The sequence below is a fragment of the Rhinopithecus roxellana genome, chromosome 2 (genome assembly GCF_007565055.1).
Source record: "Rhinopithecus roxellana isolate Shanxi Qingling chromosome 2, ASM756505v1, whole genome shotgun sequence".
NCBI classification, from domain to species: domain Eukaryota; kingdom Metazoa; phylum Chordata; class Mammalia; order Primates; family Cercopithecidae; genus Rhinopithecus; species Rhinopithecus roxellana.
In genome coordinates, this window is record NC_044550.1 from 47,703,062 (window position 1) to 47,716,026 (window position 12,965).

The window sequence follows — 12,965 nt, forward strand, 5'->3', positions numbered from 1 at the left end:
AAAGAACCTAGGCCGGGCGTGGCGGCTTACGCCTGTAATCCCAGCACTTTGGGAGGCTGAGGTGGATCACCTGAGGTTAGGAGTTCAAGACCAGCCTGACCAACATGGTGAAATGCCATCTCTACTAAAAAGACAAAATTAGCCAGGCATGGTATGCCTGTAATCCAGCTACTTGGGAGGTTGAGGCAAGAGAATCGCTTGAACTCGGAAGGTAGAGGTTGCAGTGAGCCAACATCGCGCCATTGCGCTCCAACCTGGGCAACAAGAGCAAAAACTCCATTTCAAAAAAAAAACAAAAGAAAAAGAACCTAATTCAAAGACCCAAAAACATACTTTCCAATTTCAAAAACCTTTAAGAATCAGAAAATTCAAATATGATGCATATTAGTCTAAAGGTCCAACATCTATGAGAGATTATTTTCAAATATACAGTTTTTTAACATATAGCTAAATCTTATTAGTTGGAACCCACTCACTGAATTTATTTTAGGCAAAAAAAAAAAAGAAAGAAAGACACAAGCTTACTTGTGTGTTATCCATTATAGAAGGGGAAGTCTGTTATAAAAACTCAAACCATAAAAACAAATGTAGGCCCGGCGTGGTAGCTCATATCGGTAATCCCAGCACTTTGGGAGGCCAAGGTGGGCAGATCACTTGAGGTCAGGAGTTCGAGACCAGCCTGCTCAACATGGTGAAACCCCGTCTCTACTAAAAAATACAAAAATTAGCCAGGTGTAGTGGTGCGCACCTGTAATCCCAGCTACTGGGGAGGCTGGGGCAGGAGAATCACTTGAACCCAGGAGGTGGAGGTTGCAGTGAGCTGAGATTGTGCCACTGTACTCCAGCCTGGGCGACAGAGCGAGACTCCATCTCAAAAAAAAAAAAAAAAAAAAAAAAAAATTATAAAAGAAAATCGTTTAAAGTCTACGTGAAGGAATGCATTTTTAAAAAATCATCTATAGTCTAATATACACGTAAAACATATGGCAAAAATGGTTCAAAGGAAAAATGGGAAAATAGAAATTAAATACTGAAAAATTCTTACACTGAAAACGAACTAATGTAATATAATTTGAAGGTAGACTGTGGTAAATATACAAATTGTAACCTTTAGAGCAAAATTTAAACAAAGTATACAGGCATGAAATAATTGGAGAGCATATGCAAAAGAAAAACCAACCAACCTTCACCCTAACCACACAGCATACACAAAAATTTTTCAATCTCATCTTTCCTAAAAAGTTAAATGGCTTCTCATTATCCTTAAAATAAAATACGAATTCTTGATGACCTTAAATTAGGACATCTAAAGTAGGAAAGGAGATTCTGAGGACATGGTAAAATTATGGTAGCTCCTTTCCCCTACTCTCACAATACCAGTCAGTTTGACCTTCTTAAGACAAAATGATTGACGGGGCAAATATCCACTTGACCAAGGTTGTGGAATAAGTCAATCACATGTGCCTCCTGATCTCATACAGTGAGAAGTACACAACAATCATTTGAGGTATTTCTGCCAAAAATATATGACCTGAATCTGGACATTAGAAAACACAGGACAGGCCGGGCACGGTGGCTCAAGCCTGTAATCCCAGCCATCCTGGCTAACATGGTGAAACCCCGTCTCTACTAAAAAATGCAAAAAACTAAGCCGGGCGAGGTGGTGGGCGCCTGTAGTCCCAGCTACTCGGGAGGCTGAGGCAGGAGAATGGCGTAAACCCGGGAGGCGGAGCTTGCAGTGAGCTGAGATCCGGCCACTGCACTCCAGCCTGGGCGACAGAGCGAGACTCCGTCTCAAAAAAAAAAAAAAAGAAAAAAGAAAACACAGGACAGACCCAGGTTAAGAGACATCTTACAGCAAACAAAAGAAAAAAGAAAACACAGGACAGACCCAGGTTAAGAGACATCTTACAGAATAAAGGTGTGTACTCTCTAAATTGGTAAGGTCATGAAAGATAGAGAAAAGTGCAGGAACTCTTCCAGATAGATTAAGACTAAAAAGACATGACAATTAGAAGTAATCAATGATCCTGGATGGGCTGATAACCATAAAAGAAAAAGTAACCATTGCAGGATAGGTAGTAAAGTTTGAATGGGGTTGTATAATTTTAAAAGGCGAATTTTTTTAAAGTATCTATTTACTCTTTAAAGTATCTATTTACTCCCAACAAAGAAAAACCCAGGACCAGATGGCTTTACTGATAAATTCTACCAAACATTTAAAGAACAATCAACACCAATATTCCCTCAACTCTTCCAAAACCCTGAAGAGGAAGTAAACACTTCCAAACTCACTCTATGAGGCCAGCATTATCCTGATACTAAAGCTCGACAAAGACACTATAAAAAAAAAAAACTACAAACTAGAATCTTTGATTAATACTGATGTGAAAATCCTCAACAAAATAATAACAAACAGAATTCAACAGCACATGAAAAGGATTATACACCATGACCAAGGGAGACATTCCTGGAATGCAATGATGGTTCCACATAATGAAAATCAATCAACATAATGTACCACATTAACAAAACTTTTTTAAAAAACACAATCCTCTTGATTGATGCAGAAAAATTACCTAACAAAATTCAACACCCTTTCGTGATTTAAAAATATTCAACAAACTAGCAATAGAAGGAAATTACCTCAACATAATAAAGGCCATATATGAAAAGCCCACAGCTAATGGTGTGAAGGTGCAAGACTGAAAGTTTTTCCTCTAAGATCAGGAACAAGACAAGGATGTTCACTTTATTTAATATAATACTGGAAGTTCTAGCCAGAGCAATTAGGAAAGAAAAAGAAGTTCTGGCCAGAACAATTAGGAAATGAAAAAAAGGAAAAAGCATCCAAATTGGAAAGGAAGAAGTAAAACTGGTTGAGTATTCCTAATCCAAAAATCCAAAATCAGAAATTTTTTGAGTGCTGATATGATGCCACAGATAGAAAATTCCACACCATGGGAAACACCAAAATTGTTTCAGGCACAAGTTTAAAATATTGTATAAAATTATCTCCAGGCTACCTGTTTAAAGTATATATGAAATACAAATGAATTCCGTGTTTAGACTTGAGTCCCATCTCCAAGACATCTCATCATGTGTATGCAAATATTCCAAAACCTGAAATCCAAAACGCTCTGGTCCCAAGCATTTTAGATAAGGGATACTCAACCTGTATTTACACATCACATGATATTTTATGTAGAAAACCCAAGATAATTTACGAAAAAACTGTTAGAACTAATAAATGAATTCAGTAAAGTTGCAAGGTATGAAATCAACACACAAAAATGGTTACATTAAAAAACACTAACAGGCTGGGTGCACTGGCTCATGCCTGTAATCCCAGCACTTTGGAAGGCAGAGGCGAGTTTGAGACCAGTCCAGCCAACCTGTCTCTACTAAAAATACAAAAATTAGCCGGGTGTGGTGGTGCGTGCCTGTAATCCCAGCTACTCAAGAAGCTGAGGCAGGAGAATCGCTTGAACGCTGGAGGCAGATGTTGCAGTAAGTTGAGATCGAGACTCTATCTCAAAAAAAAAACAAACAAAGCACTAATAATTAACAATCCAAAAGGAATATTAAGAAAACAATTCTACTTACAATAGCATCAAAAAGAATAAAATACTTAGGAATAAACTTAAGGAAGCAAAACTTTTATACACTGAACACTACAAAATATTGCTAAAAAAAGTTAAAGACACCAATAAATAAAAAGACATCCTATGTTCATTGACTGGAAGAAAATATTGTTAAGATATCAATACTACTCAGTTATCTACAGATTCAATGCAATCTCTGCCAAAATCCCAATGATGTTTTTCCAGAAACAGAAAACTCTACCTTAAAATGTATATGGAATCTCAAGGAACCCCAAATAGCCAAGACAATCTTGAAAGGGAAAAACAAAGTTCAAGGTCTCACACTGACTACACAGCTATAGCAATCACAACACTGAGATACTGGCATACAGACAAACATATAGACTAATGGAATAGAAGTAGAACCCACAAATAAATCCTCATAATAATTTTTGACAAAGGTACCAAGACCATTTCAACAGGCAAAGGGCAGTCTTTTCAACAAATGGTGCTAGGAAAATTAGATATTCACATGCAAAAGCAGTATGAAGTTTGACCCTTACCTTACACCATATAAAAATATTAACTAAAAATGGGTCAAAGACCTACACATAAGACCTAAAATGATCAAAATCTTAGAGGAACACATGCTGACAAAATTTCACGACACTGGATTTGGCAATGATTTTCTGGATATGACACCAAAAGTACAAGCAACAAGAGAAAAAATGGTAAGTTGGACTACATATTACCTCAAAATGAAAGACTTCTGGGTATCAAAAGACACAATCAAGAGTGAAAAAGCAACCCATGGAACAGGAGAAGATACTTGGGAATCACATGTCTGATAAAGGGTTGGTTATATCCAGAATACAGAAAGAACTCCTACACACAACAACAATAAAACAACCCAATTAAAAAATAGGCAAAGGATTCCAATAGACATTTCTCCAAAAAAGATACACAAATGGCCAATAAGCACATGGGAAGATGCTCAATATCACTAATTATTAGACAAAAGCAAGTCAAAACCACAATGAGGTACTGCCTCAGACCCATTAGAATTACCACTATCAAAAAAACAATACAGAAAATAAGTATTGGCAAAGATGTGGAGAAATTTACTTGCTAATAAAAATAATGACATCAAACAATTTGTATTTCCATAAGGTATTGCTGAAAAAAGATTCAGTAAAGTGCTATAATACTATTTTTATAAAGCAATGACATAAAAAATAAGTAAGTACATACATTTCAGTGCATGTATATAATGTATTAGTTTTCTATTGAAGCCATAACAAATCACCACAAATTCAATGACTTAAGACAACACAAATTCATTCTCTTACAGTATTGTAGGTTAGAAGTCCAACAAAGGTCTCACTTGGCTAAAGGCAATTTACCAGCAGGGCTGCATTCCTTTCTGGAGACTCAAGAGAAAAATTCATTTGCCTCCTTTCCCAGCTTCTAGAGGGAATCCCCATTCCATCTGCATTCTGTGGCTCATGGCCCCCTTCCATCATCTTCAAAGCCAGCAACATAGAATCTCTCTCTGACCATTCATTAGTAGTCTTATCTTTGATCACGGCCAGGTCATTTTTTAAGGACTCTCAATTACAGCAGGCACACCTTCCAGGATGCTCTCCCCATCTCAACGTCCTTAACCTTAATCACACCTGCACTCTCTTTTGCTATGTAAGGCAACATATACACAGGTTCCAGGTATTAGGATGCGTACATACTTGGGGGGCCATTATTCTGCTTACCACAAATGTCTATACTATTTATTATATAAGCATATATAGAAGGATCCACATAATCAGGTTCTTAACATGAGCTAGGAAATAAGGTGCTGATGTGAATAGACGTAGAAGCAAACAGGAAGAGGGAAAAGAAAGGAAGAACGAAAAGGAAAGGGAGGGGGAAAGGGGAGTAGAGGAGAGGAGAGAATAAAAAGAGGATGGGGGAAAGAAGAGAGAGTGGCAAAGATGGGGAGGAAAAGGGGAGAGAGAAAAGGAGAAAAGGAAAGGGAGTTGCAGGAAAGGATAAGAAAAAAAGAGAAAAACAGATTTAAAAAAAAGGATAAGAAATAAAATGGAAGAAAAAGGAGAAAAGGAAACAAGTTAAAAAAGAGAAGGAAAAAAGACTCCCAAACATACCAAATAAAGTGAGGTATGCCTGATCAAATTTACGCAATTAGGGAAAATTACATAATTATATATATACAAAAAGAAACTTATCAGTGGGGCATGCTGGCTCACGTCTGTAATCCCAACACTTTGGGAGGCCAAGGCAGGAGGACTGCTTGAAGCTGGAAGTTCAAGACCACCCTAGGTGAGATTGTGAGACCCTTATCTCTACAAAAATTTTTAAAAGTTATCCAGGCATGCTGGTACGTGCCTATAGTTGCTGCTACTCAGGAAACTGAGGTGGGAGGATCTCCTGAGTCCAGGAGGTCAAGGCTGCAGTGAACCATGATCACGCCACTGCACTCCAGCCTGGGCAACATAATGAGATCCCGACTCATCAAAAAAATAAGAAACTCTTTTTTTTTTAATTAAAATTCTTAACCTGACTTACAAGAACTGCCTACTAGACTTCCTCCTGGTCCATCTTCAGTATATAGTGTATATATGTACCTACCATTAGGTATCATACACAAGTTTCACTGCCCCAAAGGCAGTGAATTTTATGTGTACAATTCCGTAATAGTTGATGCGTGTCATTATACATTTGTCCAAACCATAAAGTACGTGACCAAGAGTAAACCCTGATATAAACTACAGGACTTTGGGTGATAAAGCGTCAATGTAAGTTCGATTGTAACAAACGTATGGCTCCATGGCTCTGTGGGGATGTTGACAATGCAGGAGGCTAAAGTCCTCTGTTTTACCCCAATTCATCCAACTCCTGATCCTTTTACTGTCTCCCCAGTTACGCCTTCAAGAATGCCATATAGTTGGAATCATACAGCCTTCCTTCAGTTAATAATATGCATTTAAGATTCCTCCATGTCTTTTCATGGCTTGATAGTTCATTTCTTCTTAGCACTAAATAGTATCCCATTGGCTGGATGTACCACAGTTTATTTACCCATTCACCTATTGAAGAAAATCTTGGCTGCTTCTAAGTTTTGGCAGTAATGAATAAAACTGCTATAAACATCTGTGTGCAGGTTTTTGTGTGGACATAAATTTTCAGTTCATTTGGGTAAATACCAAAGAGTGTGACTGCTGAATTCTAAAGTGTTGAGTTCTGTAAGAAACTGCCAAACTGTCAGTTGGATTTTTAACTGGTTTCATTCTTTCCTATTTTTGTGCATCTACAGTTTTACGTACTATTCAAGCTGTTCTCTTTCATCACATTTAAAGACTCTGAAACAATTACTATTTCATTTTACACTCACTTTACATCTGCAAAGTGTTGTAATACACACCAAAATCGGGAAACCCTAACCAATAAAGAAGGGAATATCCCCAGATGGGCTGAAAACTAGTGTAAGGTGAACGAATATCTGATTTGTGACTAACTTTATTAAAAGCGGTAGGTTCATTCACTTCCATGCTGTGACGAACGTCTTGCTTCAGCTGCCACAGTTTAGGAAATGTACATAATGAATATTCTGAAAATAAAGAGTCCCTCACTCACCTTAAACTCATACTCAACAAAAAATAAATACATATATGAAACACATTTATCAAAATTAGCAAACAGACTTCAGGTGTTTTAAAAAGCAAAATTTTAACATATGGAACCCTAACCTCTAACTGAACTCTACTACAGAATGAGTTATGTTTCACGGTTTGGGAGTAGGGCAAGAAAAAAGTTAAGGCCATTAATTAAATACCCAACAGTAAACACTAATCCTGTTCCACTCCATCCCACTCAAGTACCATAAATGTTTAAATAACTTAAGGCTCTTTGTTCCCTGATTTAGCAATAAAATGTTTATGGAATTCCACCAACCTATCTACTTGACAAGACAGACTTACACACTGGATTATTTACTTTTCTAAAACAAATTTAATTGTGCAAGAAAAAGAGCAAAAATTCAGACTACACATCTTATCACATCAAAAAGTGTTAACACTGCTATCTAAATATGCTATTTAAATGTGATACACTAAAAGGTAACAGAAAAAAGAATACTTGTAATATACACACACACAGCCTAGACCTTTGTATTGTATTACTGAACAAGTGCAAGAAATATATTTGGCCTAGCAAATGGGAACTAAGTAATTGATAAAGTTCATTTACATGGCAAAAACCAGTTCTTAAGACTGGCAAACTTTAAAAAATGCAATACTGACATGGTGCTTTGAAATAAAGAAAATCTGCAACAATCATATTGTCATAATCACATGCAGTGATTACTACGTGCAAGACGCTGTTCTAAGCACTGTAAATTAACTCACTTGATCCTCACAACTGAGTTCAGTTACTTTTTTTTTTCTTAACTTTTTTTTTTTTTTTTTTGAGACAGGGCCTCACTCTGTTACCCAGGCTGGCGTGCATTGGTAAAATCATGGCTAACTGCAGTCTCGACCTCCCAGGCTCAAGCAATCCTCCTGCCTCAGTCTCCTGAGTAGTTGGGACTACAGGCATGTGCTATCACACCTGGCTTTTTTTTTTCTTTTTTTCTTTTGGTTTAGTTTTGTCTTTTTGTTGAGGGAGCAGTTTGGTAAATCAGGTAGGCTCAGAGACTCCCAATTTTGTTTATTTTTTGTAGAGATGGGGTCTCACTGGATGTTGTCCAGGCTGGTCTTGAACTCCTAGGCTCAAGCAATGTTCCTGCCTCGGACTTCCAAAGTGCTGAGATTACAGGTGTGAGCCTCCACACCAGGCCATATTATCTTTTTTCTTTTCTTTTATTTTTTAAAGAAATAAGAACATTAAGGCCAAGTGCGGTGGCTCACACCTGTAATCGCAGCACTTTGGGAGGCTGAGGCAGGAGGATCGCAAGGTCAGGAATTCGAGAACAGCCTGGCCAACATAGTGAAACCCAGTCTCTACTAAAAATACAAAAAAATTAGCCAGGCATGGTAGCAGTCACCTATAATCCTAGCTACTCAGGAGGCTGAGGCAGGAGAATCGCTTGAACCTGGGAGGCGGAAGTTGCAGAGAGCCAAGATTGCGCCACTGCACATCAGCCAGGGCAACAGTGCGAGACTCCGTCTCAAAAAAAAAAAAAAAAAAAGGAAATAAGAACATTAAGAACCAGAGAGGTAAATAAGTTTACCAAGGTCACACAACTGAGTAGAAATCAGGATCCAAACTTAGGCAAGCTGTCTTAGAATTCCAGGCTCTTAACACTATGCTTTACTATCTCTATTTCATTTTTAGTTCACTCATGTGTTTTACGTATTCACAGTAATAAAACAATGTTCTACATGCGTGTCCCCAACAGATCCTTCTGGAAGATTTGTATGTTGTGCTATTCAAAAACATTCACCACATCTTTGTAATATACTACTTTTTTTCTAGAAAACCTACACTTGATGACTGGGAGCAGTGTCTCACACCTATAATCCCAGCACTTTAGGAGGCCAAGGCAGGAGGATCACTGGAGCCCAATAGTTTGAGACCAGCCTGGGCAACATAGGGAGACCCACCTCTACAAAAAAAATAAACAAATTTTTAATTAGTCAGGCATGGTAGTGCGCACTGGTAGTACCAGATACTCAGGATGCTGAGTTGGGATAATCATTTGAGCCCAGGAGGTTGAGACTGCAGTGAGTCATGATCACACCACTGCACTCCAGCCTAGGTGACAGAGCAAGAAAAAAAGAAAAAACTTTCTAGTAATCACAAAAACTAAGTGCAAAACTGTCATTTTCTAGGTTTTTCCAAATTATCAAAGACTGGTAAAATTCTTTTTTTTTTTTTTTAAAGACAGGGTCTCGGCCAGGCGTGGGGGGCTCACACTTGTAATCCCCAGCACTTTGGGAGGCAGAGGCGGAGAGATTACCTGAGGTCAGGAGTTTGAAACCAGCCTAGCCAACATAGTGAAACCCCATTTCTACTAAAAATATAAAACTTAGCCAGGCATGGTGACAGGCGCCTGTAATCCCAGCTACTTGGGAGGCTGGGGCAGGAGAATCGCTTGAACCTGGGAGGCAGAGGTTGCAGTGAGTGGAGATCGCGCCACTGCACTCCAGCCTGGGCGACAAGAGCGAGACTCCATATCAAAAACAAAAAAAAGGAAAAGAACATTAGGGACAGGGTCTTGCTCTGTCACTCCGGCTGGAATGCAGTGATGCAATCACAGCTTACCACAGCCTCAAAGTCAACTCCTGAGCTCAAGCAATCCTATTGATCACTTAGTAGTCTCTAAGCCTACTCTGCTCCTATGATAGTGAGGAGTACACATGCATGCCACCAGACCCAGTTAATTTTTTTTTTTTTTTTTTTTTTTTTTTAGAGACAAGGGTCTTCCTAAGTTGCCTAGACTTGTCTCAAACTCCTGGCCTCACACGATCCTCCTGCCCCAGCCTCCCAAAGCACTGGGATTACAGGTGTTAACCATGGTGCCTGGCTGTAAAACTCTTGTTTTTCTTGAGACATTGTATCACTCTTGTCACCCAGAATGGAATGCAGTGGCATGATCTCAGCTCACTGCAACCTCCTACCTCCCCGGCTCAAGCTATTCTGCCATATTAGTTACCAGGTACATGGCACATTTGTTAACTGTTGGCTTTTTCTTTAAAGCCAGTACAGTCTCTGGTTCTGGATATACCTGCCTCATCTAGGGTTCCCGGAGTTATAAAAACGAAGAATAATTGCCAAGCAAGTTTACACTGTTCTGCTGGTATCTAACAAAAAAAGCATTAGAGATTTCCAGAGAGCACATACGTGTATTCCATTCCTTCCTTCCTCAAATCCCACTGGAAGAAAATAAAGATAAAGGGAAATAAAATCCATACCAGGAGAAGGAATAAATGCCACCAGTGAATGACAGATGTTAACCAACTTCAGGAAGATGAAAAGTAGTTGGAATATTGACCTTAAAACCAGAGTAGGACAAAGTAAATTTAAGACTATGCACCAAGGACAGGCGTGGTGGTTCACGACTGTAATCCCAGCAATTTGGGAGGCTGAGACGGGCAGATCACGAGGTCAGGAGTTCAAGACCAGATCAGCCTAACCAAGGTGTTGAAATCCCGCCTCTACTAAAAAATACAAAACAATTAGCCGGGAGTGGTGGCGCGCGTCTTTAGTCCCAGCTACTTAAGAGGTTGAGGCAGAAGAATCCCTTGAACCCAGGAGGCGGAGGTTGCAGTGAGCCGAGATCACACCACTGCGCTCCAGCCTGGGCGACAGAGTGAAACTCCGTCAAAAAAAAAAAAAAAAAAAAAACACCAAAGGATTAGGGGGAGATGCTATTCCTACAAGCTGAGCAAAGTTAGAGGTTTCAAGCTTGAAGTCAGTGGGCCCAAAGGTCATAAATTGGCAGCGGGACAAAAACCATGGAAATCACTCAGTCCTCCTCCCTCCCCACTCTCCAAGCAAAAACTGCAAAATAGTTATGTTTGTCTCTAAAATAAAGTCAAAAGTTTTTTAGAAATGAAGGGGTAGGACCCCTACTGTGAATACTGCTGTTAAGAGTACACAGCAGAAACTCAGGCTTAATAATTTTACAGTTCACACTGAGGAAACAAAGTTAAACAGCTATACTCAGTGGAGAAGCTGCTCCTCCACTAATGTAAAGCCTGAAGCAAAAGGCAGGTTCTCAGCCTATCCGTCTGGTACCTGCTCACATGCCCTCAACTGAAACCTTCCTATCTAGGCGACCTGGTACAAAGAGCCAAAAGTCAATTAGCGACCCGTGTACTGAAAACAAGACCTATCACTCACATTAACCAAAATATAGACAGATAACCAGTGCCCATGAGACGTTGGAGAAAAAGCAGCAGAAGGAAACAGGACCAAAAAGACACAGAACTATTGCCCAACAGTAAACAGATTTAGGAAACAGATTTTTTTTTCTAATTATCATCTTTGTAGATTCAAGAGACTTTTAATATCTATAAAATAAATAAGAAAAGGCTGCTGCACCTAGGACCCTGTGTTTACTAACTCAAAGAATAAAAACTGGAGAAGGAAAGAACAGAAGGAGGCAGTCTAAGACACCATAAATTCCTAAATTTATCCACAATAGACAAATTAAAAAAAAAAAAAAGGAGGTAGATAGCAAATATATTATCTACCCTGGAAAGGGGGTGGGGGAATAGTGATTTCACTTTTCATTTTACATCATTTTCAAGCTGTTTTAACTATGTACATATATTAATTCTAACAACAATGGTTTAAGTAGTAACCATAAAAAAATGGCACGGGGCAACACCATCCCAAACAAGTGCTATTTAAACTCTCTCGTGATACTAACAATGATTTACAGAGGATGGCAAATTTCAAAATAAGAGGTCAAAAAGGGTCCGACGCCACTCGTTTTCCTCAAAAGGCAGATAAAACATTTTACAGCCTTTTTGAAAACTTGCATATGACTATAAAAACCCGAGAGACAAAGCAAAGCCTACAGAATACGCCGGAAATAAAGCTGGTTCCACCCCAATTCAAAGTCTAGGGCAAATAAGCCGGCAGTAGGAGGGTGGAATACCTGAACGCAGGGATGCCGCCGCAGCCGGGAGACCTGACGGTCACAGAGGCCAAGGCCACAGAGAGAGACACTGCAGCTAAAGCCCTTCCCAGGAGAGGTCCGGCCATCAGCGCCCCGAGGGCGGCTTCGCGATGCTAGGTTGCTCTTAGTTGGTGCCTCCGCCTCCCCACAACCCACAGCTCCGAGTCCCGGCCCCCTGTATCTAATGGGCACTAGGACCCGGCTGCCGTTGGGTTCCCGAACTGAAGTAGATGTGCCTACCCATAAATCACAGATCAAGAGCCCTCCCACGCTAAGAGTCCGGGGCTTTACCCAGTGCATCGAGAAAAATCCAGACCAGCACGTGACGCACAGCGCCAGCTACCGAAGGAACCGCAACCAAGGACGTCGTAATTTTCTCACTGCGTAACGGCACTTTACGGCCGCGCCGCAAAGCAAAGATCGTGCGTTGCCGGCTTCGTAGCGCTTTCGGTCTCCAACTTCCCAGACTTCCCAGTCTGCGCAGGCGTACTTGGAGCCGAAGGGAAATACCAAGAAAGTACCAGAGGAAAGGAAACGTCTAACAGATGAGGAACTGGAAGGGGAATAAGTGGGAAAGAAGCCAAGGGGTTTGAGAGAGACTTGTTGCCTTGGGTTTTGTTTGTTTGCTTGCTTGCTTGCTTGCTTGCTTTTTGAGACAAGAGTCTGGCTCTGTCGCCCAGGCTGGAGTGCAGGGGAGCGATGTCAGCTCCTTTGGGCCTCAATCAACCTTCTGGGCTTAA

The 12,965-nt window shown here is 39.9% G+C and overlaps 1 protein-coding gene across 3 annotated transcripts in view; it reads right to left on the reverse strand.

Annotated features, from left to right (window-relative positions):
- Nucleotides 1-12,635, reverse strand: part of NUDT9 (nudix hydrolase 9) — a 36,576-nt gene extending 23,941 nt beyond the window's left edge. Inside the window, exon 1 of one of the 3 annotated variants that reach the window (XM_010383126.2) lies at nucleotides 12,205-12,635. In XM_010383126.2, the coding sequence (XP_010381428.1) occupies nucleotides 12,205-12,311 (107 nt within the window). In that variant the 5' untranslated portion in view covers nucleotides 12,312-12,635. The remainder of the gene's footprint in view (nucleotides 1-12,204) is intronic. The other 2 variants (XM_010383128.2, XM_030921095.1) reach the window with 2 other exon arrangements.
- Between the last annotated feature and the right edge of the window lie 330 nt (nucleotides 12,636-12,965).